This window comes from Caenorhabditis elegans, chromosome V, assembly GCF_000002985.6.
Source record: "Caenorhabditis elegans chromosome V".
NCBI lineage: Eukaryota > Metazoa > Nematoda > Chromadorea > Rhabditida > Rhabditidae > Caenorhabditis > Caenorhabditis elegans.
This window is the reverse complement of record NC_003283.11, coordinates 4,434,277-4,459,859: the sequence shown is the minus strand read 5'-3', so window position 1 is coordinate 4,459,859 and position 25,583 is coordinate 4,434,277. Positions and strand designations below refer to the sequence as shown.

Sequence of the window (25,583 nt, the reverse complement as noted above, 5' to 3'; positions counted from 1 at the left end):
AATTTGGTACACTGTCAAAATTTTGGAAAATGTCCAAAAATCGTAAAAATTTGCACCTGTGTGAACTCTAACATACAGTTAATAGGCTAGTACAATCCCGAAAACCTGTCAAAAAACTCGAATACCTTTCAAAAAATTCCAGAACTTTCCTTTCCAAACCTCTAGCAATCAGGAAATTCTAAAAATATATTTGTGTATTCTATTATTTATTCTAAAATTACTCTCTCCTTGTTAGTCACCTTCCGAGTAAGCTCTCCGCGCTATTTAAGCCGAACAAAGACCAACGTGTCAGATTCATCTTTAATTTTTATTTTCTCAAAAGCATCTCCCTTATTCTCTGAATTCGATTCTCGCGCGGCGATTGTTTTCTTTTTTCATTCATTCTACTCATCCCTTCGTCAAAAGCGTCTCATTAAGCGTTGTGTATATGTCGCGTGTCGCTTATTTTCTTTCAATTCACACCGTTTATTATATTGCAGCACATGCACGTGCAAGAAAAATGCCACCTCGATGTTTTGCTAGAAAAGAAAGAGGTATCATTTATAAAGTGTGCTTCGAGGAAAATAAGTTTTTTTCGAATAAATCTTCAGTTCCGGAGCTAATATGAGTTGTAGGTAGGTATTAAAATGCCTACCTAGACCGCTCAGTTAAAAGTTAATTTATGTTTGAGCTCTTAAATATAGAAAAAGTATCAAATTTGCATTTCCGGCATTTCTGATTTTCGGCAATGGACAATTTCGGAAATTGCCGGTTTTCAAAATTTCCGGCAATCGGCAATTTCGAGGATTGCAGGGGTTTCGAAGTTTCCGGCAATTGCCGGGTTTCAAAATTTCCGGCAAATCGACAATTTCGGCAATTGGCGGTTTTCAGAATTGCCGGCAAATCTACAATTTCGGAAATTGCCGGTTTTCAAAATTTCCGGCAATCGACAATTTCGGCAATTGCCGGTTTTCAGAATTGCCGGCAAATCTACAATTTCGGCAATTGCCGGTTTTCAAAATTTCCGGCAAATCGACAATTTCGGCAATTGCCGGTTTAAAAAATTTCCGGCAACTCGGTTTCCGGTTGCCGAAAAGTTAAGTTTTTTCTGCCGACAGTTCCCGGTTGCGGAAGATTCTAGTTTTTCGGAAAAGCCATGATCACTGTGAGTGGCACAAAAAAAAATATATTTCTTACTAGGAAATTCCATAAAAATAAGAAAAAATAGCTCTTTATTCGATATTTTTTAATTTTTAAAAAAGTATTTTCAAGTTTTAAATATTTTCAAAAAAGTTTTATTTAATATTTTTATGGGTCTTGTAGAATGCCCAATCCCTAGATAGATAGTTGCATTTTTTTTCGTTTTCTGAAAAACTTCTAGAAAATCTTTAACTTTTTATTTTTTATTTTCTTAACGTCCTCGTGGGTCTAAACAGCCTGAATTTGTTTTCTGTTTTTGATTTTGCAAAACGAGGACAACATTGAACACCAAGCATTAGTGAACCATTTAAAATCTGAACATTGTTTTTTGGTGTGTTCGTTATTTATAGTACGGCGTTTGCTTTCGAGAAAAAATAAACAATATTTCAGAGAATTTAACATTATGATTTTTATGAATGAACACATTTTTCAAATCCTCACTATTCTTTGTTTTACATTCGTTTTGTTTTTTCTCACACTTCTTGAAATCCACCTTCTCGAAAAAAGAAGAACAAAATCTCCGAAATCCCTCAATTTCTGAAATCATCAATTATGTATTCCTTGTCGGGATAACAATGATGATGCGAGCTTGTTTGGTTTTTTTTTGTTGAAAACCAACTAGTAACTTGATCATTCAAATTAATCAGGAAATATTTGGGAATCTTTATTATTGTGATCGCCTGATTTTCTAATCGTGTTCCAAAGTTGTATTCTTGATTTCAGATACTCTTTGGCTATTAGACTAATCACCTAAACTTCGCCGTGAGTAATGTTCTTGAAGAACAATGTTTTATATATGAATGCAACCATGACTCAAGCTTAACGTCACTTAGACTTTTAGCCTTTCGAACACATCTGAAAAATTTCTTAGGAATTTTAGCCGCAAACAAGTGATAAACATATGTGATTATGGGATCAATGGAAACTGTGAACGAATTTTTACAAAATCCGCAGAAGCTAACAGAAAGATGATTTTGAAACTAATATACATACTTACAATTAGTAATGAAAAACTAAGTAAAAAAGGCTAGTTTTTGGCATATTAACAGCTAGTTCTTCTGGCCAGTCGTAAGCCTGCCTACATTACGCCTACTTTTTTCATTGAACTAAATTGCCAGGTTAAACTCCCAAATTTCCAATTTTCTAATGTCAATTATTTTTCTGAAAGTTACATTTAGAAATGATGAAAACATTTTTGGCGATTTTCACAATTTTCAGTTAACGTTTTGGTAGATGGCCAAAAATTCAAAATTGCTTGATATTTTTGCAGAAATTTTATAAACATTTTACGATAATTTTTGGACATTTTAGAAACATACAAGTGATATTAAATAAGTTTCCCATTGACGATATGACAGAAAATAAACAGAATCAGCACCAACCGGGCTCGCGTGTAGGTAGAAGACCACCTCAAAGGCAGAAATAAATTTTCGCGCCTACTTTCTAGGTCAGTTTAAAAGCACATTGCCCACCAATCAGCGTCGGTTCAAAAGTGGGAGTAGCAAACCGCTGATTGGTCGCAGATTTCATTTTGGTGGAAATTCGATTTCACAAACTCCTCCGTCCAGACAAAACATGATTTTGTGTCAAAACTCACGTCTTGGAGTAAACTACAAAATACTCTTTTGTTTTTCTAAATTCACGTTCAATTCTTATTCTATTGCCTAAACTATGTAAGTCGCTGACTCCCCTAGTGTGCGAAAAAAACCTAACAATCTGCATATACTATTTTTCTTTGCTATTATATACCTCTGAAAATAAAAAACATCACATTTCCTTCCGTGTCAACACCGTCTTATGATACTCTAAATTACCAGGCTACCCTTTCCATTTCCAACCGAAAATCAGCTGCTCGAAACGTGATAATTATAAGGCGAGCGATCTAAAAAACTGTCACCTGACATCATAAGGATTTTTGATCAAAACATTTTCCCGCGAAGTTTCAAAAATTCAAAAATTTTATGTTAAAACAATGTGCATTTCAAGTGGAAATGTACACATGTCTAGGATATTTCCATGTCAACGAGAAGTCTTTCTGTGAAACTTAGTCCCCCGGCTCCAGACTAATTATTGTTGTGCTCTGTGTGCTCCCAAGCCGCATGTCGACGTGCTCTTTTCAACTCTATCCTTCCATATACTACCAGTTTATGGCCTAATCTAATTAGACACAAAAGTATGCAGCAAGTTGTAGTTCCCATATTTTCTTGAATATTTCATGAATTTCGTGAAGGGTTTTTTGTGGAATTATTGCGTAGGGGTACCGAAGCTTTTTTTTTAGATGATCACAAATCTAATGAAAAGAAAAAAAAACAATTAGAGGAGATGTTCATCTAGGGATCATTTTATATCCGTGAGAAAGATGAACCTTTTTTATGAGGCTTAATTTAGAAAACAAGCTGGAAACAAAAAAGAAAATAAAAAAGAAAACAAAATAACTAATAATAAGATTTCTCTAATTGGTCCAAAAGTAGTCGAACACGTGCGACCAATCAGCAAACGCGAAGAAGGCGTGGCTGCGCTTCCGATTGGTCGGCAGCCATCTTACGAGGGATCGAATTGTGTTTGAATTTCACGTGGTGTCAGGCTGTCTCATTACGGTTTGATCTACAAAAAATGCGCGAACTTTACCCCAGGAAAATGTGACGTCAGCACACTCTAAACCATGCGAAATCAGTTGAAAAGTCTGCGTCTCTTCTTCCGCATTTTTTGAAGATCAAACCGAAATGGGACACTTTGACACCACGTGGAATTCCCGCGCAAATGTGACCTGATGACCTAGTTTTGATATTTTTGCGTTTCTAAGTTTTTAAGTTTTTTTAACTTTAAAAAACGCAAAAATTAATTTTAAATTATCAGGTCTAAGTGAATTTTACAAATTATGAAAATTTCACATGAATTTTCTGCTGAACAAATGTTTGAAAATGTGAAGAAAGATGGTTCAAAGAACGCAAAACGAAAAAAAAAATGTCCGGAAACTGCACAAATGGAAAACTTATGATATTAAATTTGCGCCGGAATTCAAATATAACAGCCTTGTCTAATTTGTTTTTGACAAAATTAAAAAAATCAACATTTCGGAAAATTTTTGTCACCATTTTTACAGTTATATTTGGTATTTTGATACTGTTTCATGTCATTTGAGGCAAATAACTTATTCACGCCAATTTGGCGGAAACTGAAGAATGGCACGTAGGTAGGCAAGCAGTCATGAGGCAGGCATGAAGCAGGCACATAGTAGGCTTGAAGCAGGCATACGGCTGGCATAATGCTTGAGCTATATATTTCATTTGAGCTTGTACCAAAGTTACTTCTACAATAAATCCAGCTCCAGGCTCCCTTTTTTCCCAATTCCTTATTCCCTAAACATTTCTTCCCAAAAACCGATTTGATTGATTACTACCGAATTCTTAAATTTTTTCCTGATTGATTACTTTTCTAGAAAAAGTTCAGAAACACACCGTCGGTACACCTGCCCGCCGTGGGGAACTCCGCCCCGCGCGCCCCGCCCTCTCTCCCGATTTGCATAGTGTATCCCTTTCTTTGTGCTCGGCGTACACACCAGCTTCATCATCATCATCTTTTTTTTAACAAGAACTTTTCCATTCTTTTCTTCCTTATTCTGAAGATGTGTATATGTGACGCAGTTTTAAGAAGAGAGGAGACGTTTTTCACACACTCGTTAAGTTGATTACACGCCTCCTATTCTTCTGCAACTCCCCCACACCTTCAGGCTCTTCACAATTTTCATTGTTCCTTTTTTTAGGGTTTTTGTGATTTTTGTTCGATTTGGTATTGGAAAATCTTTTTAATATCATGTGTCTTAAAAAAAAGTTTTTTGAGAAAATTTGTCACCTTGCAGATTAAACTACAAAGCTTTTCTTCCGCCTTTTCTTTTTTTCGTTCCAACTCTAGCTCCAGCTAATTAACTTTTGTTTTTTGTTTTTAGTTTGATGAGCTATTCCAATGAAAATCTGACGCTAGAAGAGCTTCAAGAGGCACATGCACTCAAGGAAGCCGAGGAGATTTCAGAGATTTTAAGAATCAAGGTGAGTTGAACTTTCTGGATTAAAATTTTTTAAAGTAGGAAAATATTGGAGTTTCTGTTGCGACTAATAATTTTTGAATTAATTTCATTTTTCTTGGGGAGCAAGTATGTAGACCAAAAACCAAAAAAGGATCATAACCTCACGATCAAAATTTTGCGTCTGTGGCCCGTAAAAGCAAGTTTTAAAAAGTGAAAAGTTCAGAATGTACCTCATATTCATATCTGGCCTAGGTGCCAGTCCTGACCTGGACCCCAGCTGAACTGGGCCTATTTTATAAAATGGGCCTCAAATATTAGTTTGACACTTCAGAACGTTTTAAGACTATAGCAATAAACAAGTTTTTGGTTGAAAAAATGCCTACCTGCCTGCCTATTTTCTACCTATTTTCCAAACTTTTGCGTATCTCTTCATTACACTCTGATGTTTCCTGTCTATTTAGACACTACTATAAAAATCCCTAATATTTCCGGATGAAACATTAAATGACGTTTATTGTCCTACTGAACCAAGATCACGTAACTTTAAGCAAAAATCATATAAACTTTGAACTAAAAACAAGGCCTAATAAAGTTAGACCAGGCCTAATTAAATTCGAGTTCATAAGTTCATGATCAGAGCTGGCAAAATCTAATAAGTTTAGTTTACTGACCTACTTGTTTTTCTAACTGAAAGTAGGCATATAAATGCTGTGAAAAAATAATGAGGCATATGTAGAAAGGGTGGGGGGAAGATCACAAAAAATATTATACCCACACAAAAAATTGGCTTTATTTTTTTTAAGCTGACGCGAAAATCCGAGATTAGTTCCTAGCCTCGGATTTTTTTGACAACCATTCTTGTTTTATTTTCCTCCTTCTTGAATATTCCCTATGATTTCTGTCGATTATGACGAGATAACTGCTTCAGCAATTGTGGGTTTTTGACGGAAAAAGGGACATATCTCGGTTACCTTTCGTTTTTGTAACAAACTGTCAACTGACAAAATAATTTTCAATTCTTTTTCTATAGTTTTGCAGTTAATTATTTCACGATATCTTCAAAATCAACCGAGATATAGTCTTTCAAAGTTAGGTGCACTCCGAGTAGAGGAAATACAATTTTTCACTGAACCACGTGTTGCCAGGTTGTCCCATTACGGTTTGATCTACAAAAATGCGGAATTTTTTGACCAGAAAAATGTGACGTCAGCATTCTCTTAACCATGCAAAATCAGTGGAGAAAACGCGTCTAAATTCCCGCAATTCTCATAGATCAAGCCGAAATGGGACACTTTGGCACCACGTGCTGAACAACTTACTTAGGTTGCCTTCAATGCAAGTAGGCTTTGTAGGCTTTGTAGGCAGGCACCCCACTTGATTCAAAAAACTTACCTCTATCTTTCCAGATCGAAGTATGCATCTACGTAATCGTATTCTTCATTGGTGGCCCATTGAATCTCATGGCTCTCTCCAGATCTCTCCGTGCCTTCTCAAGAACTCACAAAGCGAAAAGCCAAATCCTCCTTCTCCGAATAACGCTTAATCTAGCCGATTTGATGACTCTCTTCCTTTATGTCCCAAAACAAATCATCTGGCTTATCACATATCAATGGTATGGCGGAGAGTTTTTGTGCAGAGCCTGTGCCTTCTTCTCCACGTTCTCCTTTTATCTCAACTCTTTTGTGATCGCGTGTATTGCAATTGATCGAGTGTTTGGAGCCTATAACATAAGCTCTTTGAATGCTCATCGGAAAGCTTACATCAGATGTCGGAACCTTCTTGGATGCGGATGGGTTTTGGCGTTCTTGTTGTCACTTCCACAGGCGGTGGTGTTCACAACGACTAGCCCTTATGAGAATATTGATTTCAAGTGAGTTTTTGAAGTGTTCAAGTGTATAGCTTTAAGAGAAAAAAGAGTTTTTATTTTCCTCTATAAGTTTTAGCAAACCTTTAACTACAAAACCGCACGTGGTCCCAGGCTGTCCCACTATGTTTTGATCTACAAAAAATGCGGAATTTTTTGCCCAAAAAAAGTGACATCAGCACGTTCTTAACCATGCAAAATCAGATGAGAACTCTGCGTCCTTTCTCCCGCATTTTTTGTAGATCTACGTAGATCAAGCCAAAATGAGACACTCTGACACCACGTGCTGTGTATTTTGTTCACTTCTGCGATTTTAAAGGAGGGCGGATTTATATGAAATGGTCTCACCACGCGCCACGTATTGGTTTCGCTGCGAGCCCCCAAAAGCCAATGGCTGACGCGTGGCGAGACCATCTCGCATTAATGCGCCCTCCTCGCATGGTGCCAGAGTGTCTCATTTCGGCTTGATCAACGTAGATCTACAAAAAATGCAGAAGAAGAGACGCATAGTTCTGATCTGATTTAGCATGGTTAAGAACGTGCTGACGTCACTTTTTTTGGGCAAAAAATTCCGCATTTTTTGTAGATCAAAACATAGTGGGACAGCCTGGCACCACCACGTTCCTCCTTTGAAGTCGTAGAGATGGAAAAAATACACACTACCACCGTTTAATTGGCAGAGACCAACAAACGTTGAACTAAAAAAATATATAATTAATTGACAAAAATGATTATTTCAAATTTCAGACAATGCGCCACAATCTTCATGATCTTCCTTCACGAGAAGCGTATCGAGTACCACGATCCTGCGACCACAGACATCCGACGAGAACAAATCGACGAAGAAGCCGCTTCGATGGAACGATGGGAGAAGATGTACGCAATCAATCATTTTCTATTCGTCTTCTGGATCCCGTGTATCGTCATCATCGGCAGTTATATAGTTGTGTTACTCATCCTTCAAGGTCATCTCAAGCAAGGTAATTGGCCACATTATTCAGAGTTCATTTTAACAATATTTTCTCGTTTCAGACAAGGCATCAACATCTTGCTTCAATTTCCGAGTCAAATCATCTGACATTATGACTATCGATGAGACTCAGTCGACTACGACGAGATCCCCGACAAGGTCGACTTATCTACTTCAACAGGAAGAATCATTTGCTCTGAGATCCTCGTCATCTTACGACTTCGAATCTCATAACTCCCACCCAACGCGTCAAGGATCCATAAGATCACGAGCTTCCACTGGTGGAGGATCAAAGTTCGGAGCAATGGCAGTGAGCACTATCCACAGAGCCAAGCAACACGCGAAACGGCAAGCTGCTTTGATAATCGTGGCTTATCTGTGCATCTGGAGCCCATATAATCTGTTCACAGTGCTTAATTTGTTCGGGATGCCGATTATGGAAGAGCTCCGACATTTTCTCAGTTTTCTGAATGCGGCAATTTGTGTGAACACTGTAGTGAATCCAATTATTTATGGTGTATTCTCAATGCCACATAAATAAATTCCGGTTACGTGTAATTTTACGGATCTCTGTAGAGCCAGAAATAATTTATAATTTTTGAAGAAAATTGGCTTTCCTTTTTTATGTTTATTATTTACGAGTATCTGAACCCTGACTAATTTGAAAATTCCGTTCAAATAATATTATCTGTTCCATTTTCTGCGGTTCGCGTGTCATGTGATTGCTTCCGAATTATTCATGTCAAAATTTGTATGCAATAAAGCAATTTTTAAATTCAATTAATTGCAATTTCATATTTTTCATTGAGGGATTAACTGAGAATTTGCATCACAAGTCGATCGATCAATCTGAAAAAAAAAGACGATAAGAAATTCTTATCAGTTTTATTTTATATTGACATTATTTGTTCTTCACATTGACTGGCTGCAAAACAAACGTCAGAGAAATTTATTTGAAATATTTTTTTTTTGTTATTGTTTCAAAAGCTTTAAGATTTATATTGAAAGTAGAGAGAGAAACATTGGATTTAATTGAGTTTTTTCCCGATTTTCTCTTGCCTCCCCCCCTTTTTTAAACACGCGCGCAAATTATATTAGCAGTGGAGCGCGGATGCATTATTTTTCTTATTATTTATTTTTTATCGCTGAGCTCAAATTTCTCCGATTTTCTTTGCTCAAAACAAGAAAATTTCGCAATAAAACACTTCAAATGACGTTTATTAATTTTTTTCCCTTCAATTTAAGCCCAAAACCGTCTATTTTGCAGGCAGAAATGGGTTGCTCGGCGGCCACATTTATCCTAGTGGCACTTTTCGGGTCGAGTTCATGGATGGGAACGAATAGTGTGTGGATGCAGCTGCCGCTGCTCACTTCAGAGCTCCCGGAGCAATGGAATTTGCCGAGTTATTTGGCGGGAGTTGTTCAGGTAAAATAATTTCAGCATTTTTCCCATTTTCTGGCTGAATTCGTCAGTTTTTCTTGATTTTAAATACCGTTTTCAAACATTTTCCCCCAAAAAAAAAGTCTATTACTCTAAAATTATCGATTTTAAGATAATTTTAACGTTTCAGCAGGTTTCTATCGTGGAAAAATGCCTAAAAAGTTGAAAACCGAAGTTTAAAATCAATATATCGCAGAAAAAATCAAGGAAACGGATGAATTTAGCTAAAAAACGCGAAAATTTCGGAATTAGGTCAAAATAATCAGCTCGATTTTTTATTTATAAAAAATGGAAAAAAATTTGAACAAAAACATTTTTTAAAAGTTATTTTCGGTCACAAATTTGGCCAAAAAACCAAAAAAAAAAATCTATTTTCACTTTTTAAATTCACAATTATAAATTTTTTTGACCCAAAAAATTTATTTTTGCAAAAAACCAAAAAAAAACATTATGGCATATTTTCTATCATTTAAAACGAAATTTTAACACGACTTTATTACGGGAACACTAAATTCTGAAAATGCGTATTTCACAACATATTTGACGCGCAAAATATCTCGTAGCGAAAACTACAGTAATCCTTTAAATGGATACGGCAGCGCTTGTGTCGATTTACGGGCTCGATATTGGAAAAAGTGCAAAAACCGAGCCCCGTAAATCGACACAAGCGCTACAGTAGTAATTTAAAGAATTACTGTAGTTTTCTTTTTCGGTGCGAGATATTTTGCGCGTCAAATATGTTGTGTAATACGCATTCTCATAACTTTGTGTTCCCGTCAAGAATGTCGTTTTTCAATTTTTCGATGTTTTCGATAGAAAATCGGAAAAAAAAACGAAAATTTTCGATTTTCTGAAAATTCGAAAAAAAAGTTCAGAAAACTAACCATAAAATATGATTTTTATCGAATTTTGTTTACATTGATGAGAAAAAACATAAAAAATTCTTCAAAAAAGAAGAAAAAGACCTAAACTTTGAGCTAATTTTTGAAAAACTGAAAAATTTTAGAACTAGCCACCATGCTGCCACATTACGCTTTGATCTACAAAAAATGCGGGATTTTTTGCCCAAAAAAATGTGACGTCAGCACATTCCTAACCATGCGAAATCAGTTGAGAACTCTGTCGCATTTTTTGTAGATCTACGTAGATCAAACCGAAATGAAACACTCGGACATCACGTGACTAGCGGAAAATTGGAAAAAACGAAAATATTCGATTTTTCGATTTTAAAACATGGTTTCCGAAATGTAACTAATTTTTTTTTCAGATCGCTTGTATAGTACCATTGATCTACACAATTCTGCACAAAGGCGTCAAATCATTCACAATTCCTACTGCTCCTCTTATAATTGCTCTATTATCACTAGCATGCTGTTGTCAACTGGGACTCTCATTTTTCTGGAGCGACTATTCGGAAATATTCGGTGCACCACGTTCATGGCCTCTCTACTCACTACTTTTCGGATTAGCCATCGTTAATGCAATGTCAAATGTGCTTTTCATGCCGTTCATGGCACAATTTCATCCGGCCTACCTGAATGCCTATTTCGTTGGAATGGGCTTAAGCTCACTTGCTCCGAGCCTACTCTCGTTGGCTCAGGGAACATCGATGTTCAAATGTGACGAGAAAGGCGTCGCAGAGAGATTTCCGCCGAATTTCTCGGTTTCTATATTCTTTTTCGTGATTTTCTCATTCACCTGTGTCGCGCTGTTCGCATTTATTGCGCTCTACCGTTCTGGCGCGCATACTCATTTCGCGACGCCGAATAAAAAGGAGCCGAATGAGGGAACTCCGCTGAAAAAGGATCTGAATAACACGAGTTCTTCAAGAAAAGGTGATGATGAAGATGAATCTCCAATTGAGATTCATGAGACTGGAGCACCAGCAATTGATGCAATTGTTTCAGAATTGGATGTAACGTTCAGAGAGGTATTTAAAGATTAAAGGATTAACTTTAAAGACAAAAGAAATGCGTACCACACAACATATTTGACGCGCAAGATATCTCGTGGCGAAAACTACAGTAATTCTTTAAATGACTACTGTAGCGCTTGTGTCGATTTATGTTTTTTTTTTTGATTTTTCGATGTTTTTGAGGGAAAATTGAAAACTGAAAAACGAAAAATTTTCGATTTTTTGTCAAGAATGAGCTCAAAATGTCGGTGTTTTTTACTTCTTTTTAGAAGAATTTTGTATATTTTTTCTCATCGGGAAAAATCGATTTTTTGGGTTGAAGTATTTATATTTTCGATTTTTAATTTTTCCTCAAAAACATCGAGAAAATCGAAAAATGACACGGGAACACAACATTTTAAGAATGCGTATTATACAACATATGTATTTGACTCGCAAAATATCTCATAGCGAAAACTACAGTAATTCTTATTATCAAAATATTAAAACTGTCACCTCAAATTTGAATCCAGTCAAACCCGCGAAAAATACCCTCTTGATTTTGGATGCCGAAAATTGGCTCGAATCGAGAGATGAAAAATTCGGGAGATGCTGGAATCAACTAAGACTCCGCCTAGTTTCTTTTTGTCTTCCGCCGGACACCGCAAAATGAAAAGAGTGGGTAATACCTGACGGCCGACAACCCACGGGTTCCGCGACTCGTTATGAATAAAGTAAATTAAGCCACGCCCATTCAGTTGGTGTGTTTTTGAAGGGCGTGGCTTAATTTACTTTCTTCATAACGAGTCGCGGAACCCGTGGGTTGTCGGCCGCCAGGTGTTACCCACTCTTGTCATTTTGCGGTGTCCGGCGGAAGACAAAAAGAAAGTAGGCGGAGTCTTAGTTGATTCCTCGTCGTCGATTTACGGGGGCTCGATTTCGAATATGAATTTGAATTTCTTTTCGAATATTAACTGTCCTGAGAGTGTAGTCAGCTGAAGAGACATATACATCCGGGACGATTTGTGTCGATTTACGGTCAGCAGGCAACAAACTATAAATCGATACAAGCCGTCTCTTCCCGTGCCCGGCCCTTGGGATCCCGGATGTCTATGTCTCTTCAGCTGACTACACTCTCTGGACAGTTAATATTCGAAAGGATATTCATTTCAAAAATCGGGAGCCCCTAAATCGGCACAAGCGCTACAGTAGCCATTTAAAGGATTACTGTAGTTTTCGCCACGAGATATTTTGCGCGTCAGATATGTTGCGTAATACGTATTATCAAAATGTTGTGTTTCTGTAATACTTGTTCTTGATTCTAAAAATATAAATATATGACAATTGAACATTTAAAAATTGAAAAAATAATAATTAGGGATTTTAAGCACCTAAAAAATTTTCAAATTTCATTTCTGCAGGAGCTACAAAAAAGTTTCCGTGATGCAAACTACCTTGAGGTAGGTATTACCACGTCGATTTTGGCGCGAAAAATACGGTATCTGGTCTCGACACGACAAATTCTTTGTTAAATGCAAACGGGTGTGCGCCTTTAAAGAGTACTGTAACTCTTGTTGTTGTGGAATTTTAATCGATTTCTGATGCTTGAAAAATCGAAAAAAAAAAATCAATTTTTGGATATCAATCGAAAAATCGAAATTTTTTCGTTTTCCCGATTTTTCGAAACAATTTTTAAATTCACCATTCCAAAATATTCAATAAAATATTTTAATTTAAAAAAAAATTCCAACCGCTTTTCCTAAACTCTCACGTGGTCTCAGAGTGCCTCATTTCGGATTGATCTACGTTGATCTACAAAAAATGCGGGAGAAGACACGCAGATTTCTCAACTGATTTTGCATGATTAAGAACGTGCTGACGTCACATTTTTTTGAGCAAAAAATTCCCGCATTTTTGTAGATCAAACCGTGATGGGACAGCCTGGTACTACGTGAACTCTTACAATTTTTAACGTTCATGTTTTTTTTTTTTGAATAAATGTATTTTTAATACCTAAAAATTTAAGAAATCGCTGAAAATTCCGCACAAATTTGAAATTACAGTACTCTTTTTAAAGGCGCACACCCATTTTCATTTATAAAAAATTTGTCGTTTCGAGACCAGGTACCGTAATTTTGGCGCAAAATTTCGCGTCGGAATAATAATTAATTACTTACTAATTATGAAAACATAAGTTTTATTAATGATATAACACGAAAACTAACTTAAATTTTAATATTTACCAAAATTCCAAAATCCGAAAATTTTCCAGCGCTCCGCAATGATCAACGACGACTCAGAACCACATCCAGTCGATTATATAACTGGAGTCAAATTTACGTTTCTTCTCTTCACAACAGCATTGGTTAATGCACAAATGAATGGAATTATTACAAGTGTGCAGAGTTATGCGGCGTTACCTTATTCACAGGTAATAGAAATACAAATTACGGTTTCATGATATTATCCAGGCACGAAATTTTTCGATTTTTCCGCCAAAAGTACGGTACCCGGTCTCGACACGACAATTTTTGTTAAATGAAAAAAGGTGTGCGCCTTTAACTTTTACTGTAGGCTTTTTCAAAATCTCACATAAGTTTTTCATTAATTGTGAGAAAAAGTATGAATAATCGATGGAAATTCTTGATATTACAGTAATCTTCAAAGGCGCACATCTTTTTGCATTTAACAATAAACTTTCGTGTTAAGACCGGGTACCGTACTTTTGGCGCACAAAATTTCGAGTCTTGGTAATATTTTTTGACAATTGATACATTTCGGAAATTTGATTAAAAAATTTCTTGCAAAAAGCTTTTTTCCCCCAAAAATCTAAAAACTAGAAAAATATATAGAAAATGTGAAAATATGTTGCTTTTTAGTTGAAAAAGTACGAATATATTTTTGAAAAAATAGAGAAATTATTGAAAAAATGGATTTTTTGGATTTTTTTAAAGTCAAAATTCGAAAAATCGAAAATTTTTCGTTTTCCGATTTCCAATTAAAAAAAAAATTTATTAATTTATAGAATTTATTCATAAATTTTATTACAGGAACACAAAATGCGTATTGTGCAACATATTTGACGCGCAAAATATCTCGTAGCGAAAATTACAGTAATTCTTTAAATGACTACTGTAGCGCTTGTGTCGATTACGGGTGTCATTTTTCGATTTTTTCGATGTTTTTGAGGGAAAATTAAAAATCGAAAATATATTTCAACCCAAAAAAATTGGTTTTTCCGGTAAAATTTGGAATTTTAACCCGAAAAAATCGATTTTTCCCGATGAGAAAAAAATATACAAAATTCTTCTAAAAAGAAGTAAAAAACACGAACATTTTGAGCTCATTTTTGTATAAAAATCGAAAATTTTTCGTTTTTCAGTTTTCAATTTTCCCTCAAAAACATCGAAAAATCAAAAAAAAAACCCGAAAATCGTGCCCGTAAATCGACACAAGCGCTACAGTAGCAATTTGAAGAATTACTGTAGTTTTCGCTATGAGATATTTTGAGCGTCAAATAAGTTGTGCAATACGCATTCTCAGAATTTTGAGTTCCTGTAATATTTCTTCGTTAAAAACATTTACAACAGAAAAAATTATGTTTTTTGCTCTTTTTTTGCACAAAAAATTTTTGGAACTTTTTGAACACTCTCAAATTTCCGAATTATCGAAACGCCGAAAATTCGTATTTGCCACCCACACGTGGTGTCAGAGTGTCTTATTTTGGCTTGAATTACGTTGATCTACAAAAAATGCGGCAGAGTTCTCAACTGATTCCGCATGGTTAAAGAACGTGCTGACGTCACATTTTTTGGGCAAATAATTCCCGCATTTTCTGTAGATCAAATCGCAATGGGACAGGCTGGCACCACGTGCACCCATAATATGTAACCGCAAAAACGTTTCCAGGCCACCTATCACTTCGCTGTCACATTATCCAACGTTGTGAGCCCTCTCTCTTCATTCCTTCCGTTCTTCATCAGTGTTCGGAGTATTCCAGTTCTGGCGATTCTCACCGCATGCTCCACTGCAATGACTGCCTTCATTGTGTACCTGGCCGCATTGTCTCCGAATCTTATTTTTAATTCGGTCACTATTGGAAGTGCTCTATCAGTATGTAGAGGTGTTATATATCTAACACTACATACACATATTAATTGCAGATCGGAGGATCACTAATCGCTGCAGGTCTTCACTCGTATCTTCGTGTTGTGTTTGCATCCCTACTCCGAGAGGGACATCAGAGTGAATCTAGGCTGTTTTGGTGTGGAGTTTTTATTCAGGTAACTACTCGATTTCAAAAAGTTCAAATGTCACATCCAAAAGTTTGAAAAAGTGGTTCAAAATCAGGGGTAGGCGGCAAATTGCCGGAATTTAAAAGTTCCGGCAAATCGGCAAATTGCCGGAATTTAATAGGTCCGGCAGATCGGCAAATTGCCGGAATTTAAAAGTTCCGGCATGTTGCCGGAATCGAAAACTTCTGGCAAACTGTCCGAATTGAAGACTTCCGACAAATCGGTAACTTGCCGGAATTGAATACTTCCGGCAAACCGGCAACTTGCCGGAATTGAAATTTACGGCAAATCTGCAAATTGTCGGAATTGAAATTTCCGGCAAACTGTCCGAATAAAAAACTTTCGGCAAATCAGCAATCTGCCGGAAATCAAAATTTCCGGCAAACCGGCAATTTGCCAAAAATCAAAAATTCCGGCAATTTGTCGGAAATCAAAAATTCCGGAAAATCAACCGGAAGTTTGCCGATTTGCCGAACGACAATTACCAACCACCCGTGTTCAAAACCACTTGAGACCACTGAAAAATGTTTCCCACGTTCGTTTTCAATTTCCCTATTCAAATTTCCCACGTTTCCAGATTGGTTCCTTCATCGGCTCGGCAGTCATGTTTCCGCTGGTCAATATTGCTCATTTGTTCACATCGGCTCCGCAATGCAAATCAATCTCTTAGCTCATTTCTGTTACTCTTTTCGTTTTTTTTTCGTTTTTTCGCATGTTGTAATACTAATATTTATTAATTTTCTTTAATTTTCTTTGTTAAGTTTGTATTTAATAGGTTGTTGAGATTTTTTTGCCTGTAATTTTGCAACTGTGATTCATGTATGTACTATATTGAACCGAAACCCCCTCCCGTCATACACAACAGTGTAGTAAAACATTTTAATCCCATATTTTTCTCATTCCCAACACTCTTACAGGTTTTGCATCAGCAGCAGCAGTGAAACACAATTTTTTTGTCTTTTTCGTCATTCTTCTCTTATCTTTAGCAGTGTACCTAGGCAGTTATCAATTTAATTTCACATTTTCGTATGAGTTCTATATGATTATTCGACGTTTTCTAATACGATTTCTCTTCTCAAAAATTATTCGACCTGTCTAGACTCATGAAAACGTTCCTGTTCACATTTTGCCTCGTGGCAATTTTCGGATCCAGCTCATGGATTGGGACGAATAGTGTTTGGATGGAATTGTCACTTTTGACAGCGAAACTTCCCGAAGGATGGAACTTACCCAGTTATTTATCTGCTATTGTTCAGGTAGTCGAAATTACTGGAAAAAAGCCGATTAATATACATTCGTTTTTGTTAAAGGCGCATGGATTTAATTGGATGGGTCTCGGCGCGCAAAAAAATTTATGGTAATTTTTTTTTGAATTTTTGAGGCGGCTTTCTCCTGGAATTTTGTAACTAAAATAATTTTTTAGCGGATTTTGTCGATTTTGTATTATTATTTTCTGTTGAACACGTTTTAAAAATCAGTTTTCATGTCGAATTTTCAACGGAAAAATGAATATAAAACAAAAAATTATCTGAAAATAATTATCATTGAGAAATGCAAAGAGTAAATGAGGGATCACCCGCAGATCTAAAAAAAAACTACCGTTTTTGCTAAAAACTAAGTTTTTGCGCGCCGAGACCCATCTGAACAAATCCACGCGCCTTTAAAATGGCATGTCAAAATCTAGTGAAATTACGATATAATCAAGGGTATGTTTTAAAATGAATATTTTCCGAATGTTCATAAAAAGAAAAATTAATTCCACAAATTAATTTTTTAGATCGCGTGCCTGGGTCCGCTAATCTATTCAATAATTCATAAAGGAATCAAAATGACAATACCTACAGTACCCCTGATTTTCATATTTATGGTGTTAGCATGTATTTGTCAATTGGGTAAGTGCAATCTCATATTTGAAAAAAGGTTAAGGGGCAAAATATTTTTTTGAAAAATGGCATGCTCCAGAGAGTAAAGAGCCACACCTTTTATATATCGTGTCGAGACTGGGTGCCGTATTTTTGACGCAATGTTTTACGTTTGGATAATATAATTTTTAAAAAAAACGGGTGAATTCGAAAATAGTGATACTTAAAAAAAGTATTGAAATACCGTTAAAATATGAGCATTCTGAGAAAACAACACTTTTTAGAGATAAAAACAGTTTATGGTCTAAAATAGTATTTCCGAGTTCTTATAATTTTGCTTTCCCTAACATAAAATAATCGAGTTTTCAGGTCTCTGCTTCTTCTGGGACGACACTGGATACATATTTGGAGCCATCCGATCATGGCCTCTTTACCTTCTTCTCTTCGGATTAGCCATCGTTGATGCAATCTCCAGTGTATTATTTCTCCCTTTTATGGCACAATTTCATCCGTCATTCTTGAATGCATATTTTGTAGGAATGGGCTTAAGTGCTCTAATTCCAAGTCTACTATCTCTCATACAAGGAACTTCGAATTACTGGTGTGATGATAACAAAACTCCACATTATTATCCACCAAGATTCTCAGTTTCCATGTTCTTCCTTATTAATTTCTTCTTTACATGCGCGGCAGTTGCAGCATTCCTAGTGTTATATAAGATCGGAGCTCATAAGAATTCGTGAGTTTTTATAAAAGTTGGATTCGAAATATCAAAAATCTTCAGAAGCCAAGTGGAGCCAGAACCGAAACATTCAATTCAAATTATACAAGGTGATTCTACAACGGATGTGAACGAAGTTAATACGGAAAGCAGGTAATCCGAGTAATAATTTTAGGCCCATTGAGGTACATACCATTCTGCCAGAATATAAATAACCCGGAAAATAAAAATAAATTCTAAAAAATTAAAAAAAAAAAACAATTTTTAATCCCAAAAAATTCTTTAAAAATTCTAAAAATGCTGAAAATTTTTTTTCAAATTCTGTCATTTTTTAATTCTTAAAAGGTCTTGGAAAATTCTAAAATTCTAAAAAAAATTCCAAAAAATTTTTAAACCCCAAAAATTCTGAAAAGTTCTAAAAATTTTATCTTTTTTGTAATTCTAAGACTCTCGGAAAATTCTAAAATTCTAAAAAAAAATCCAAAAAATTCTAAAAAATCCAAACATTTTTAAAAATTTATTTTTAATTGAATTCTATAAATTCCAATTTTTTATTTCTAAAAAAAACTTACTACTCATTTTCAACCTCTCATCAAAAATTTTTCAGTTTTCAGGAAACATCTAGTATACCTGACAGCAGTAGTGCAACCGGTGCCCGACTTGCATTTTTACTATTAACTACTGCGTTGGTCAACGCACAAATGAATGGAATTGTGACAAGTGTACAAAGTTATGCAACACTTGTGTACTCACAGGTAAGTTATTCATTGGTCTTTTAGCTAAAAACATTAAAAATGTCAAATGATTCGGTGTGGTTAATTCTGAAAAGTATACCTTACAATGTAGTCAAGTCCCGAGTTTGACCGGGGAATTCGATAACTTATAACATAAACTGGGTAAGTTAAAGCTGCTTTTAAGCAGGTCTAGCCAAACAACAGTGTTGGATAATTTTGAACAGAAACTTTATAGAATCCCACTATCTCATCAAGTATTACATTAATGGATTTAAGCTCAAAGTCTCATATAGTTTCAAGGCTTCTCCTTAGAAACATCTTTTCAGAACACCTACCACTATGCGGTTACATTATCCAATGTGATATCTCCACTGGCATCGTATCTACAATTCTTTGTGAAAATCCGAAGTCTACCAATTCTAGCATTTCTAACATTATGCTCTTCGCTAACAACTGCAGTAATTATCTATTTAGCTGCACTATCTCCAAATTGGATATTTAATTCTGAAACTGCGGGTACTATTATCTCAGTGAGCAAAATTCTCTGAAGTTACATCATGATCCTCTTGAGTGCTTCAGATAGCAAGTTCCTTGATAGCAGCTGGACTGCACTCATATCTTCGTGTCATGTTTGCCGCATTATTACGGGAAGGAAATCAGAAGGAGTCGAGGTTATTCTGGTGTGGAGCGTTTATACAGGTAGGACTGGTAGTCGGGAAATTCAAAAATTTATATTCTCTGCTTGGGATTTGAAATTGGTTTTGCACAATCAATCCCGCCTAGGCGTAGGAAATGAGAATATGGCTATACCCAGAGGTGGGCGGCAATTGGTCGACAAATTGCCGGTTTGCCGATTTGCCAGAAACTTTTATTTTCGGCAAGTTTTCATAGGATGCGTACAATTTTGCCGATTGAAAGTGAAATTCTGAGACTTTCAAAAAAATGTGCAAAACCACAATTTGTCATTTTCCCGGTAAATCGGCAATTTGCAGGTTTGCTGGAAATTTTCTATTCCGGCAATTTACCGATTTGCCGGAAAAAATCGTTTGCCGCCCTACCCCTTGCGATACCGTAGTTTTCCCAATGCACCTTTTACTCCCATTGCTTTACTTTGACGGTTTATATTCCATGTCTTTTCGATTTTATAAACATTGTTTCAACAACGAAAATGTTGACATTAACCTGATCTTGCAAATTATTACCACCGCTGAAAAATGTTTTACTATCTCAATTAATCATGTTTCAAAAAATTGGAAACTTATTAAAAACCGCTTCTATGGCGAGAAAACTTTTTTTTTAACTATTAAATTTTTTTAAAACTATTTTTTAACTATTATTAAATTTTTTAAGTTACATTTAAAAAATAGTATTAGCTGAAAACTAAGTTTCCGAATTTCATAATTTGAAAAATTGACCAAAAGGTGTTCTCTACGAGTTTTTTTTAAATTAAAATTTAAAATTTCAATTATTTGTCTACATTTTCAAAATATCTCAAAAAGTCAACATTTTGGCACCTAACATTAAAAATTTTCAAAAATCAAAAAATTTTGGTGTTTTATTTTGATATGTGGTCACTTTGGTGTGTGTTTAGACTAAATTCCCACCTTTAAAATAATCAGTTAAATTTCAGATCGGATCGTTCACTGGTTCTGCAATAATGTTTCCATTGGTAAATGTCTGGAAACTCTTCCACTCTGCACCATCATGTCGGTGACCTTGTTCATTTTATTCCTTTACTTCACATTAGTCTCACTTTTTTTGTGAGAATTTTGTGTTGTTCCTTTTGTAGTTTGATGTCAATTTGATAGACATGTAAATTTGAACAATAAAAGCAATGGCAAATTTGCCCTTATATTCCCTTTTTAGACATACACCTTTTCAAATGTATACAAATAAACCTAGGGTTTTTGAACATATTTTTGATCCTAATAAACTATTTTTTTTAAAAGATAGAAAAATGTCCTATCGACATTTTATTTTTAGGTGACTAATGATCAAGGTATTCCAATCAGCTTTAAACAAAAAAATATTATCTAACTTACAAAGATCATCAGACAATGAAGTCTCCTAGTAAGAAATCTGATAAAAAGGCAGTAAAAACTTGTTAACTTTGCAAGAATTCAGCTAACACCTAGGCGATGGTAAAACTGAAACAAAGGCCTTGCTTAAATGCGCATCGTCCCCCGGTAGCCGTAGAGGTCAAGCATCAAGCAAAAGCTGAATGACGTTGCGTAACAAGGAATCAAAAATTATGTTGAGAATTTAGTGATCTATAGAAATGTTGATGAAGGATTTCAACTAAAACTGTATTATGAAATCAATAAAAATTTAACTTTTTAAGCTATTTAAAAATGTATTTAAAAAATAATTTGAAAACCCCGGAACAGAAAAATTGTTTTAACTACAAAGACATGCTGGAAAACTGATGAGTTTTTTTTATCAAAAAAAAAAGAAAATTTGGAATGCCCAACTGTACCGCATGAGTATATTTATAAAGACAAAAAGCTACAAATTTCCGAAAATAATATAATTTAAGTTTTTATAATCAATTTTTTTAAATTTATGGATGTTTCAATTTTTCAATACTGAAATATATTAATTGTTTTACTGTTTTCTTGTTAAAATTGTATATTTGGAAAATTCTTACACAACAAATTTTTTGTTAAACTTTTAGCAAAAACATGAAGAAAGTTTTGTACGTTATAGTATTGAAATTTGCAGAGTAAAAAATTTTAAAATAATGACTATAACTGGAATTTTCCAAAATTTTAATTAAAAACTGTACTTTCTCACGGGGAAAATGTGCCAATTAGTTTTTAATAAAACATATAAATAATTTTCAGATTTTTTTTTTCAAATTGGAGATTCAAACTTTTGGGGCTATGCGGCGTCGGATATTTTGGCAACCGACAATTGATTTGAAAAATTGCCAAATTTTCAGCAAGCAACGGTATATACTTTCTTTTTTCCTCTCAATATACATAAGCTTACCAAATGCCAAAAACTTGGCAACCGACATATGCCGGTTTCTGAAAATTTAAGTTGCCGAAGCAGTAAAATAGAAAAGAATATGCTGATCCAAATTTCAATACGACCTTCACACAAAAAAAAATAAGACACAAACTGATTTGAATCGACAAATATCCTGTTATACTCTAAAAAAATTGTCCTTGTTATGCAAAATCGGTGGGGGTAGCACACGGAACAAAAGCACTGATAAAGATCAGGGTTTTCCTCAAATTTTTTTTGCCAAATAGCTTTGGCAAACGAAAGGAACAGGATTTTTTCAAGAAGCGGAAGGATTTATTTTCCAATGGCAACGCGAAATATGGGGCTAGAGAAGGTGAACACGGTTGCGTCAAAAACAAAAGATAACGGCAGGTTTCTAGAAAAAATGAAGAGATAGGAGAATGAGGGAGAAAGAGGATAGAAAGTTACGTAATGCTGGAAAGGCAAAAAAACTGCGTAAAACATAGAAAAGGCTTTCACTTATTGGGTTATCAATTTTACTAATATGGTGAAAAATGAAAGGAGAGAAGGTGCAGAAAATCACGATTATTTTCAGAAAAAAAAAATCTTAAATCGGAGTAAATTCGTGATGTGCGAGTTATGACTCAGTGAACCTGAGCCCATCGAGGACAGGACACAATGTATTAAGTCTACCATGCCTGCATTGTGCCTACTACGCTTGGACTGTGCCTACGCGTCTACATTCAAAATTCACCTGAATTCTCTTCACGTTTTTTCACAGATGTAAACCAACTCTGTGAAAGCATCAAAAACTACCAAACACCAGAGTTAGGAGACACTAGGCAGGCAGGTACAAGTTAGGTAGGCAGAACTGAATGCTCGCCTGCCTACGGTGAAAGTCCAAGTGGATATTCTAATATTTTTTGGTTTTTTTTAACTTTTTCGAAAAAAAATCATTTAATTTTTTGCTGTCAAAAAGACACCAAAATCCCGATTTTTCGTCAAAACACAAAAAAAAACTAAAAAATGCCTTGGTAGGCAGGCAGGCATGAGGCAAGAAAATTTCTTGGCAGGCAGGTACAGTTTTGGCGTGCCTGCCTGAAACGTGTCGGCACAAATTTCAAAATTTCTTATTTTACCTAAATTTTGAAGAAAATGAAATCCAAAGAAAGTGAAAAATACAAGTTTTTTAGCAGAAGGCGTGAGGTCGCCTTACCGTCAGGCAGGTGCTTGGACGCCTACATGAACGCCTACAAACAGACCGACGCCGATTTTCTTACGTAATAACCCATAAATGTTGCAAATTCATATATTAAAGTTTCGCGGCGTCACTTAGTGAAACCGGAAGTTCCAATGGTCATTTATAAGCTTTGTGTAATCTACTCTCCTATACTTCTACCAAAATGATTGGCAGATTAATTGGTACTATAGAAACTAATTTCTAAGTTCCACCAAACCTCTTGATACAAAAACTATCCACTTAACATTTGTATACCGTTTGTTTACACATCCAAAACCTCATAAAGGAGGTCTTACACTTGACTTAACCTCCTTCTCGAATTATTCAAGAAAAAAACCTCAATGAGAACAATCACAGAATGGCCGCCAAAACCGGTAATTGAGATAGTTATCTTCCCCACTTGGAAGTACCCGCCCAAAAAAATGAGGTGAAGCTGTGAAGAGGGGAGGGGCTTGGCTCTCTGGGGTCTCTTCGGTAGGTGCGATCTCTCGTTTAGAAAGTGTTACGCAAGGTTTCATGATCCATTGGCACCATATATAAAGCCGATTGGTTCAGACGGAATTATTCAATTTAATACGATTTTCTTTTGTGTATTCTCAGATTTTCGCTACTACTATTTTTTCTCTTTTTTATATGTTTTTTCTTTCATTTTATTGAAATGTATAATTTTTTTTTAAATCTTTTCTTACCGTCTACTTCATTTTCACCCTGCTTATTTTTACAAATGAACTTTGCAGAATGAAGTACATCGTCTTCGTTGCTCTCTTCGGATGCTCTAACGCCTTCCTCTTCAACCTTCTCGGAGGAGGTGGCGGTGGCTGCTGTGCCCCACCACCACCACCACCATGCGGTGGAGGATGCGGAGGAGGTGCTCCAGCTGCCGGAGGTTACGCCGTCGCCCCACAAGCACCAATCGGTGGAGGATACGCTCAACCAGGAGGTGGATACGGAGGAGCTGGAGGATTCGGAGGAGCTTACCAAGCCGCCCCAGCCATCGGAGGAGGAGGCTCATACGCCGGAGCTGGACCAATTGGAGGAGGATTCGGTGGAGCTCAAGGAGGTTACGCCGGAGCTGGACCAATCGGAGGAGGAGCTCAGGGAGGATACGCCGGAGCTGGACCAATCGGAGGAGGAGCTCAGGGAGGATACGCCGGAGCCGGACCAATCGGAGGAGGAGCTCAGGGAGGATACGCTGGACCAATCGGAGGAGGAGCTGGATACCAAGGAGGAGCCCCAGCCCAAGGAGCCGGATACCAACAAGGACCAGCTGTCGGAGGAGGAGCCGGATACCAGCAACAAGCCCCAGCTCAAGGAGCCGGATACCAGCAACAAGCCCCAGCTCAAGGAGCCGGATACCAGCAACAAGCCCCAGCCGCCGTCGTCACTGAGCAACAACAAGTCGGACAAGGATACCAACAACAGCAACAAGCCCCAGTCCAAGAGCAAGCCCCAGCTCCAGTCCAAGAGCAGGCTCCAGCTGCCTCATACGGAGAGCAGGCTCCAGTCCAAGCCCAACAAGAGACTGTCCAACAAACCTTCGAAGCCGCCCCAGCTCAAGCTCAGCCAGCCGCCGAGTACGGAGCCCAGCAGCCAGCTGTTGCCGAGCAAGTCGTTGAGACTTCCGCTTCCGGATACCGCCAGAGATTCCACCTCAAGAAGGCCGCCAAGGCATAGATTCGATGATATATTTCTCTAACTGTTTTTTTTTTGGTTTTATGGTTTTTTCTGTATATTTCTCGTTAATGAGTCAAAATTTGGTCTTTCAATGAACTTTGTTCTCTTGATTTGAGTTTGTATTCTTATAGACTTATGAAAAAAAAACACGGGATAATCATCTGAATCTCGAGGCAGCATGTGAGAAAAATAGCAGGAATTTTTGTTTTAGAACATTGTTATAAAAGTGAAAATTGGTTCAAAGAAAAATATAAATATCAATTTTGAACGGAACTTTTTGTGTTTAAAAATTCAAAAAAAGCAACATTTAAAAAAAGAAAAATCGGAAGATCAAAGTTTCATACATTCAAAGTCAATTATCTCTAAAACTTAAAAATTCACAAGTTTCCACAATTTTTTTCAGTCGTTGGACTGCTTAAAAACTCTCAACTAATGCAATTGCCTATTGATATTTTTAAAAATAACCGAGATATAACTTTTCAAAATAAAGTAATCACAGTAGAAATGGTACGCAAAAACAAAGTTCAAATCGAAATTTGAAATTTGTCTTAACAATTCAGCAGTGGTCTCAGAGGGTACATAAAATACCTAGTTTTAACATTTGTGAATGAAATTAAAATTGTTTTTTGCCAATATGAAAAATTCAAGGGTTAAACAAAACTATTCCACACAAAATTTTGTTCTCTTTCTACAAAACTGCTCATTTCCACATGAC

At 36.1% G+C, this 25,583-nt stretch overlaps 4 protein-coding genes across 9 annotated transcripts; all 4 read left to right on the top strand.

The window, feature by feature from the left end:
• Nucleotides 1-5,125: 5,125 nt before the first annotated feature.
• Nucleotides 5,126-8,813, top strand: gnrr-5 (G-protein coupled receptors family 1 profile domain-containing protein). Its single transcript, NM_071827.7, has 4 exons — nucleotides 5,126-5,225; nucleotides 6,610-7,073; nucleotides 7,815-8,047; nucleotides 8,100-8,813. Exons 1-4 carry the CDS (start codon nucleotides 5,130-5,132, stop codon nucleotides 8,576-8,578), a joined length of 1,272 nt encoding a protein of 423 aa, NP_504228.2. The 5' UTR covers nucleotides 5,126-5,129; the 3' UTR covers nucleotides 8,579-8,813.
• A 483-nt stretch (nucleotides 8,814-9,296) lies between these two features.
• On the top strand, nucleotides 9,297-16,557 carry rft-2 (the record flags this gene model as incomplete). Of its 5 annotated transcripts, NM_001269112.3 has the most annotated exons (7): nucleotides 9,297-9,463; nucleotides 10,746-11,408; nucleotides 12,794-12,832; nucleotides 13,645-13,803; nucleotides 15,282-15,485; nucleotides 15,536-15,655; nucleotides 16,245-16,557. In NM_001269112.3, 7 exons carry the CDS (start codon nucleotides 9,311-9,313, stop codon nucleotides 16,335-16,337), a joined length of 1,431 nt encoding a protein of 476 aa, NP_001256041.1. The 5 variants fall into 5 exon arrangements, with proteins under 5 accessions (NP_001256041.1, NP_001256040.1, NP_001317793.1 ...); NM_001269111.3 differs by lacking the exon at nucleotides 12,794-12,832 and having other exon boundaries at nucleotides 9,305-9,463; nucleotides 16,245-16,555; NM_001330869.3 differs by lacking the exons at nucleotides 9,297-9,463; nucleotides 12,794-12,832 and having other exon boundaries at nucleotides 10,962-11,408; nucleotides 16,245-16,337.
• A 79-nt stretch (nucleotides 16,558-16,636) lies between these two features.
• On the top strand, nucleotides 16,637-20,928 carry rft-1 (Riboflavin transporter rft-1). Of its 2 annotated transcripts, none has more exons than NM_001038426.4 (8): nucleotides 16,637-16,923; nucleotides 17,445-17,559; nucleotides 17,899-18,268; nucleotides 18,314-18,403; nucleotides 18,858-19,005; nucleotides 19,311-19,514; nucleotides 19,564-19,683; nucleotides 20,615-20,928. In NM_001038426.4, the coding sequence occupies exons 1-8, from the start codon at nucleotides 16,771-16,773 to the stop codon at nucleotides 20,696-20,698; spliced, it is 1,284 nt and encodes a 427-aa protein (NP_001033515.2). In that variant the 5' UTR covers nucleotides 16,637-16,770; the 3' UTR covers nucleotides 20,699-20,928. The 2 variants fall into 2 exon arrangements, 1 of the variants encoding a protein (NP_001033515.2); NR_138524.1 differs by having other exon boundaries at nucleotides 16,767-16,923; nucleotides 18,865-19,005; nucleotides 20,615-20,892.
• A 3,004-nt stretch (nucleotides 20,929-23,932) lies between these two features.
• Y47D7A.13 (Prion-like-(Q/N-rich)-domain-bearing protein) lies at nucleotides 23,933-24,868 on the top strand (the record flags this gene model as incomplete). Its single annotated transcript, NM_071825.7, has 1 exon — nucleotides 23,933-24,868. The coding sequence occupies one exon, from the start codon at nucleotides 23,933-23,935 to the stop codon at nucleotides 24,866-24,868; it is 936 nt and encodes a 311-aa protein (NP_504226.2).
• Nucleotides 24,869-25,583: the final 715 nt, after the last annotated feature.